The sequence below is a fragment of the Mandrillus leucophaeus genome, unplaced genomic scaffold (genome assembly GCF_000951045.1).
Source record: "Mandrillus leucophaeus isolate KB7577 unplaced genomic scaffold, Mleu.le_1.0 Scaffold1097, whole genome shotgun sequence".
Lineage (NCBI taxonomy): Eukaryota > Metazoa > Chordata > Mammalia > Primates > Cercopithecidae > Mandrillus > Mandrillus leucophaeus.
Window position 1 is genome coordinate 407230 of NW_012099176.1, and position 8370 is coordinate 415599.

The 8370-nt window shown below is 42.3% G+C and overlaps 1 protein-coding gene across 1 annotated transcript in view; it reads right to left on the bottom strand.

Annotated features, from left to right (window-relative positions):
• TOR1AIP1 (torsin A interacting protein 1) overlaps window positions 1-7763 on the bottom strand; it is a 40408-nt gene extending 32645 nt beyond the window's left edge. The window contains exons 1-3 of the mRNA XM_011989630.1: window positions 6409-7763; window positions 4618-4695; window positions 980-1039 (exon numbers count right to left, since the gene is read on the bottom strand). Of these exons, the coding sequence (XP_011845020.1) occupies window positions 980-1039; window positions 4618-4695; window positions 6409-7291 (1021 nt within the window). The 5' untranslated portion in view covers window positions 7292-7763. The remainder of the gene's footprint in view (window positions 1-979; window positions 1040-4617; window positions 4696-6408) is intronic.
• Window positions 7764-8370: the final 607 nt, after the last annotated feature.

Below are 8370 nucleotides of genomic sequence, written 5' to 3' on the forward strand. Positions count from 1 at the left end.
GAGGTCAGGAGATCGAGACCATCCTGGCTGACACGGTGAAACCCCGTCTCTACTAAAAAATACAAAAAACTAGCCGGGCGAGGTGGCGGGCACCTGTAGTCCCCACTACTCGGGAGGCTGAGGCAGGAGAATGGCGTAAACCTGGGAGGCGGAGCTTGCAGTGAGCCGAGATCTGGCCACTGCACTCCCGCCTGGGCGGCAGAGCGAGACTCCGTCTCAAAAAAAAAAAAAGAAAAAAAAAGAAAGAATCACAGGAATATATAAAAAACAATCTCTTTAAAAAAGGAAGCTCTTTATATATGAATATAGAAATATCTCTGGTATATATGTTAAGTAAAAATAAACAACAAGAAAGTGCAGAAAAGAAAGCCAGGTGCCGTGGCTCATGCCTGTAACCCCAGCGCTTTGGGAGGCTGAGGTGGGTGGATCACTTACCCAGGCGTTTGAGATCAGCCTGGGTAACATGGCAAAACCCCACCTCTACAAAAGATACAAAAATTAGCCAGGCGTGGTGGTGCATGTATAGTCCCACTACTTGGCGGGCTGAGGCAGGAGGACTGCTTGAGCCGGAGAGGTTGAGGTTGTAGTCAAACCTGGTTGTGCCACTGCACTCCAGCCTGGATGACGGAGTTAGACCTTGTCTCAAAATAATAATAATAAAAAAAGACAGAAATGAGAGTTTATAAAGCCAAAATTTATGTTACAAAAAGGACAAGATAATTTTATCCATGAATTTCTGTGAATCTCCAAAAAATATAAACTGACTACATTGGTTGCTTCTGATGAAGAGACTGGCTGGCTGAAGAACAGAGGGGCAGGGAGACTTTTTCATGTATATTGATAGTAACTTTTGAGTTCTGAATCATATGAATACGTGTACAACCATATTTAAAAACAGAATTGTATTTATAGAAAAGGTAAGCCAACAGACAATAGAATTGTATTTACAGAAAAGGTAAGCCAACAGACAATCTCTTACCAGATCGTGGGTATCTTAGAGGGGGTCGACATAAGCTGATTGCAAGATCTTCACTCACCGCTAATACAGGAAGAGAAAACATTTAAAAATATATAAAATGTGAAACACACTAGCTTTATTATATGATAATCTCTTATTTATTCAACAAAGGTTTACAGAGCTTTTATTTATGCTAGAGGAGCAGAGACAAGTTTTCTAAGTGACAACTATTGTGAACTAGTGATGACAATGAACGAGAGACAAGTTTCCTGCCATATAAAATTTATAGTCTTGACGGAGAAATTTGCAATTTTTCTCAGCAAACTGTAGCTGTAGAAAGGAAAGAAATACTAAATAAAAATATTCTAAATTGCTCAGTTAAGAATCAAAATCTGTATTATGGCACCAACTCAATTACCTATTCCATTTGTGATGGACCCTCATTGTGGATTATTTATGGAATATTTTAATTTTAGGCTTAACATCTTGAGACTTAATACACTCATTCTAACTATTTAACCTTGTATTGAAGAAATGCAAGTTAATTTTAAATAAAAACGTTAATGTGGGCCAGGGTTCATTTCAGACCCTCTCTAGTTCCATAGCATTGGGTTAGTGGAAAAGCCGATCCTATTAAAATGTTAATTTTAGTCTAGAAAACCACCTATAAAGGTATATTTTCTCCAAGTACCTCAATAACATATTCTAAAACCAAATATTTACCAAAATTTGGATTATATTTTGTTTCATTCATCTGCATAAAAAAGCTTTATGTCTTATCTCTGAGTTGCAAAAACCACATTCTGGAACTTTGACGTTCCCCTTAAATATTCCAGCTCTAAGATTCTATGAAATATCTATCTCAGTATTTCACATATCAAGTATTTAGAACTTATATCAATATTTTAAAAATAAATCTTTCCAGCCTAGGCAACATACTGAGACCCTGTCTCCACATAAAATAAAAAAATTAACCAGACATAGCGGTGTGTGCCTGTAATTCCAGCTATTTGGGAGGTGAAGGCAGGAGGATGATAGCTTGAGTCCAGGAGTTTGTGGCTGCAGTATAACTGCACTGCACTCCAGCCTGGGTGACAGTGAGACCTTGTCTCTTTAAAACAAAAACGAAAACAAAAACCCTGCACACGTGATAATAAAGGCAAATTTTAGTTCCTGTTACTCCACATATTACAACTACCTTTCTCTTTTTCTTCTCTGTACTTCTAGCCTTTTCAGGTTGAACTAAAAACTAAATCTCAAAATCTGTTTTTGGTTTGTTTGCTTTTACTAAGCTACATTTAATCAAACTTACTCTACAGACATTAATCACTACTTCAGTTCCCATCTTTTCATTTAAGAAGCATTTCCTGTATATGCTACTATATACATAGCCCACGTAAAGTACTTGAATAGGGTACCAGACAGAGGTATGAGAGAATAAAATATTAAGTACCCTTCTGTGATAGGAGGCTCCCTCACTTGTCTGCTTTTGTTCACCACTGCACCCTCAAATCAAAGCATGGAGACTGGCACAAAGTAGGTGCTCAATAAGTATCTGGAGAATGAATGCTCTAACTATAGTAGCTAGAGAAGCAAATGTTCATGATAAAATAGTAAGCATTTAAGAACAACTATTTATGATTACTCAGCTAGAAACCACACTAGTAGAACAAAAATACCCAGTTAACTTTTGGAAAAATAAATAAAATTTGTCCTAATATATTTTTGGATTACAAAATTAGTGTCATAATTTCCAGAAAGGAATGAATCTGGCCATAGGAGAATAACTGTTATGTAGGTATATATGACCTGAATTGATAAACAACCTAACGGCTATTTTAAGTGAAAACAACTCAATTATGGAATTTCAAACAATGAGAAGATTTCAAACTATATTCCTGTTCTGAATTAATCAACATTTTTCAAGTTTTTCAATAACAAGATGACCAAATGATGTATTTTTACTACGTTTTTTTATAAGGTGGTCCTTTGGTTTAGGTCTTTATTCTTTTTTTTTTTTTACACAGACTCAGGCTCCACCACCCAGGCTGGAGTGCAGTGGCAGGATCTTGGTTCACTGTAACCTCCGCCTCCCAGGTTCAAGCGATTCTCTTGCCTCAGCCTCCTGGGTAGCTGTGGTTACAGGCGCCCACCACCACACCTGGCTAGTTTTTGTATTTTTAGTAGAGACGGGGTTTTCACCATATTGGCCAGGCTGGTCTCGAACTCCTGACCTCATGATCCGCCCATCTTGGCCTCCCAAAGTGCTGGGCTTATAGGTGTGAGCCACTGCACCCGGCCTAGGTCTTTATTCTTAAGGGCATCTTTGCATAATTTTCTCTCAGACCACACCGGTAGCCTTACATACAATTATAGCACTGTTTTGAATATCAAAGCTAAACTGAATGTCTATCATTCTATGAGGAAGAAGGGCTTATCTTTACCTTAAACTTAAAGCAGTCCTCCATCAAAGAGTGACTCCATCTAAATAATTTCTCTTAGACTTTATAAGCATTTAATAATTCCCTAAACTCTCCTTTCATTAAGAGGCATGGGATGGGAATATGCTAAGTATTAGATGTAGTATAAAAGCACCTTTTAGAGGAAGAAAACCCTGAGTATCTCAAACCTCTCAAAGACAGACATATTCTTATTTCTAGTAATAGTGAATGCACAGTATGCTATTGATACAGTCCAAGTAATCTACGTACAGATTCCATTTAATCTGTCACTTACATTGGTAAACATTTTCAATTTCCATTTATAGCATAAGCTTCTTGAGAAGAAGGATACACTTAAGCAAAATGTATGTTTATTGTGGCACTTTTCACAATAGCAAAAACTTGGAACCAACCCAAATGCCCATCAATGATAGACCGGATTAAGAAAATGTGGCACATACACTATGGAATACTATGCAGCCATAAAAATGGATGAATTCATGTCCTTTGTAGGGCCATGGATGAAGCTGGAAACCATCATTCTTAGCAAACTATCGCAAACTATCGCAAGGACAGAAAACGAAACACCGCATGTTCTCATTCATAGGTGGGAATTGAACAATGAGAACCCTTGGACACAGGATGGGGAACATCACACACGGGGGCCTGTCATGGGGTGGGGGCACGGGGGAGGGTAGCATTAGGAGATATACCTAATGTAAATGATGAGTTAACGGGTGCAGCACACCAACATGGCAGATGTATACATATGTAACAAATCTGCACATTGTGCACATGTACGCTAGAACTTAAAAGTATAATAATAAAAACTTAATCCATTTTAAACAGAGGACAGTATGACATATTCATTCAGTTGACATTTAACAAACTTTACTGAGTAGCTAGTTATGACATGAGAGAATGATAGTGAGGCACTTGGAAGATGAAAGGGCTCTGGAGAAGACAAACCTGGGTCTGAATTTTGGTTCAGTCACATACGTGACCTTACAGAACTGTCTTAGCTTCTCTGTGCTTCAGTTTTCTCTTCTTTGAAATTGGTATAGTATCTATCTTACAAGGTTATATGGGTGGCTGGTACTCTTGAGTACTCACATGTCTGCCCTTGTCTTTTCTTTACACATACTTACATTGCTTACTTCAATGAACATTTAAAAAGTTGGTAGGTAAGGAGATAAACAAAAAGTCAACTCTTCTTACCTGGAGCCTCTTGTATGCTCCTGACAGTTTTCTTTGAAATCGTTTGGCTTAAATCAGTTTCGGAAGATGGTTCATCCTCTAAAAAACAGACGTAACTAGAGTTAAAATTCAGAATATATGACCTGGGAGATAATGGCACAGATTATGCATTTTTGTAACAATACATATGCAAAAATGCAAGAAATTCATTTCTTTAGAAACAGGTGGTTAGGTTTACCAAAACTTAGGAATTAAACTAGTCAGAACTCCTCTTGGGACAGAATACAACTAATTCGTTAGAATGTAATAATATTTGCCACTGTTGTTTTACAAAAATATATTACTTCAGAAAATCAGAAAGATGGGGTAGAGAGTCACAAACGATGTGGAACAATGCAGAAGAGTGAAAATGTTTAGATCCTTAAAGATTTAATAAAATAGGGGTAAATTCTTTACTTGTTAAAAAAATGTTAGCCTATATAACTGCACTAGGCTCTGTGGGACTCAATACAATGTAACATATTTATTGCCTGCCTTGTGCAAAGCATTCTTCCAGGTTCTGAAAGATACTGAATTAAACCAAGTACTTAAATTACTATCAAATATATATGATAGGCTCCTTGTCTGCAAAAACTTTGTAATCTTAAAAGAGATAAAACACACATATATATGGGCTAAACTGTCTTGAGTTGCTACACCCAAAAGTAACTGACACAACTTTAACATAAAGTTGCCAAAATCAAGTCTTCGAATCTGTCAGTACCTTCACGAGTCAGCAGGTAAACTTGCAGCCTATCATCGTGCTGTAAGCTGAAAACCCACTCCTCCGCATATCAATAGTCTACCACAAACTATGTCATCCCATTGTGACTCAGGTCCGCTGATTTTTACCTCACAGGTGCCTTACGTGGGACTAACATGAAACTTCATCTGTGACTCAGTGTTGGGTCCCAAAATGGGGGGGCAGGGTGGGAGAGGATAGGTTAAGGAAACTGATTCACCTATGACTTACCTAACACTATACATTCACTCTGTCAGCATCCCTTTTGTCCATTTAGACGAAAACTAATTAATAGTCTTGTTTTTCAGGTTGCTTTGTCAGCCTGATTTGCCAGACTACTTGAGGTTACAGTGACGGCCACCAAAGTGGCAGATTTTTGGCAGGGACCACCACACTGGAGAAAGAGCAATCAGCTCAAGTTTATCAGACACTGGGGAACATGAGTTCAGGAAAAATGAGTTACCCCATTAGGGTGTAAGTATTGGGTGAGGTCTCAAATCAATTAACTAAACTCAGCAATCCCTCGAAATGCCCACTCACAAAATTTCTCCTTTCTCTCTCCCCACCTGGGTGGGGAGGGAAAACGACTGAAAGGTTAGATCCTCAGCTGGAGACTCTGGCCTGCCAGCGTTAAAAAAGGAAATGGAAGTGGTTTCCGTAGAAACATCCGCAGGGTAGACGAAACCAAAATGAAACCGAACCTGGAGTAATTCGCTGTCCCCTCGTGAAGGCCTGCAGAAAAAGGCAGCCCTGACTCCCCTAAATTGATGCCCGATGTTGGGCAGAGCGCCCCACCCCTGCCCGGGTCGCTCCATACGACCATCTTTCCACTCCTTGGGTCGGCGCTTCCTTCCCCGCTGCGGGTCAGGGTGGCCCTTGCACGGCGACACACGTCCAGAGGGGGCTGAGGAGTACCCAGTACCCAATCCCAGTACTTAGTGCCCAGGCGGGGATGAGCTCCACGGAGGCGCGCGCCCGCCCCCGCGCGTTCCCTGGCTCGCGGCTGGGACTGTTACCTCCCCGGTCCTCACCTTCAGAGGAATGACAGTCCCGCAGCCCTCTCCTGGTCGTAACGGGAGACGGCTGTAGCGGAGGCTGCTGTGAATAGTGCTGCTGAAGGCGGGTAGCCCTTCGCGTCTGCATCTCTTCGGCTTCCTGGAGTCGCGGCAGCCTCCGCCGCTGCCTAGACCGAAGGTAGTACGCGCTTTCTCTCACTTCCTCTTTCGCAGAATCGGGCCGGAACTCTTCTAGCCGGCTTCGTTTTCCCACCGGGGACCTTTCTTTGGCCACCAGGGGCTCGAAGTCTCCGTACACTTCTGGCGGCTCCTCCGAGAACCTCACTTCCCGCCGGCCCTGGCGCGACAGAGGAGTTCCGTACGCAGGCGCGTCGCTGCTGCCGCCATTTTGAGGGGCGAGCCGGCCCCTTCCTTCTCGGATGGGGGCCCTGGGAGTGACGTACACACCCCATCCTTCCCGCACCGCCTCCGCCCGCGGTCCCTCGCCCGCCATAGTTGTTGACGTAGCTTTAGTTGATCGCGAGGATGGCTTTCTGGACCCTAGGTTCTCCTGCCGGTGGCGGCGATGGCTTCTCGGGTGTGTTAGGCGGTGGTCGCTGTGGTCAGGGAGGCAGTTGCGAGTCGCCGGGGCCGCCGCCTGCGTCGTCGCTGCTGTGTAGCAAACCTGCCTCTGGGCCCATGGTGTGTCTTGAGGGCTGTGGAAGAGGCAGTGCCTGAGCTGGGTCAGCTGCTGTGGGTCGCTCCCGCCTCCTGGCTGGAGACACCAAAGAGGAGGAGAAGGGGGAGGAGGACGTCTCTGCCTTCGGCCTTCAGTAAAGGAGGGGTGGGGGCGACGGAAGGGTGGCAGGGCAAATTGCCTGTCCCAAGTCGAGCCGCTCGTGGCAAGTTTTGCCTGCATATAGGAGACGCCCGTCCTATCTCCCACTACCAAGTCTGCGGGAAAAGGAGTGAGACGAGGGTGAAGAAGACCAGGTTTCGCTTCTCGGCCCCAGGCTGTTGCGCAGTTTCCCTGGAATCTTGATCCACTGCTACGTTGAGCATGTCCTTCCCAGTGTCCTTAGGAGCGATGGCCAGAGAGATAACTTTTGCACATGTCATGTTTTCGTGGCAAAAATTTTAGTTTCAAGTTCCTAATGAAGGCGGTTACCTAGTTTTAAATTTTGTCACCTGTTGAGATTGTGCAAAATCCTGTCTACAGTCATATTCTTTGAATGTATTTTCTTTTCCGAAATGTACCCATAGGAAACATGACCTTATTCCTGGTCTTTAATATTTCTTGGTTTTATACCAAGCAGCACTGTTCGGAAGACCATGTTAGTGCTACATTGTGCACAGTGAGGAACACGTTTTTTTATTAAAGACAGCACTGTAATTTTAAGTTGTGATCCATTATTTTTACTTTTATTCTGGATATGACGTGATACTCTACATTTGATTTAGAATGCTTTCTGGACTTTCTGGAATAAGCATGGTAAAAGCTATTTGTTTCACCTCCATATACCATGTTTACAGATGTGGCTAATCTGCAAATACCTAACCAAATTTAGACACACTCAGAGAAGGTCGATTAAGTTCGTGTAAAGTCTGAATAATTATTGAAAAAAAGCTCAAATCACCTTCAAATATACAACTTCTTGTGGGACTTGCTATGATTGGAGTGAACAGATTTTAAAAATTGTAATTTGGATACCAGTTACAATGAGTGATTCTGAAAAGTTTGAAGGTGTTTGTTTATTCTTCCAAGTAATCACCTTAAAATGCTTCTGAGCAACTCATTTGTTGCTCAGACTTGGCACAAATTTCAACTACTTAGGTCGTAATGTGTACTATGTTTTTAGTTTTTATTTTATTTTATTTTGAGACGGAGTTTGCTCTGTCAGCCAGGCTGGAGTGCAGTGGCACGATCTTGGCTCACTGCAAGCTCCGCCTCCAGGGTTCACGCCTTTCTCCTGCCTCAGCCTCCCCAGCAGCTGGGAC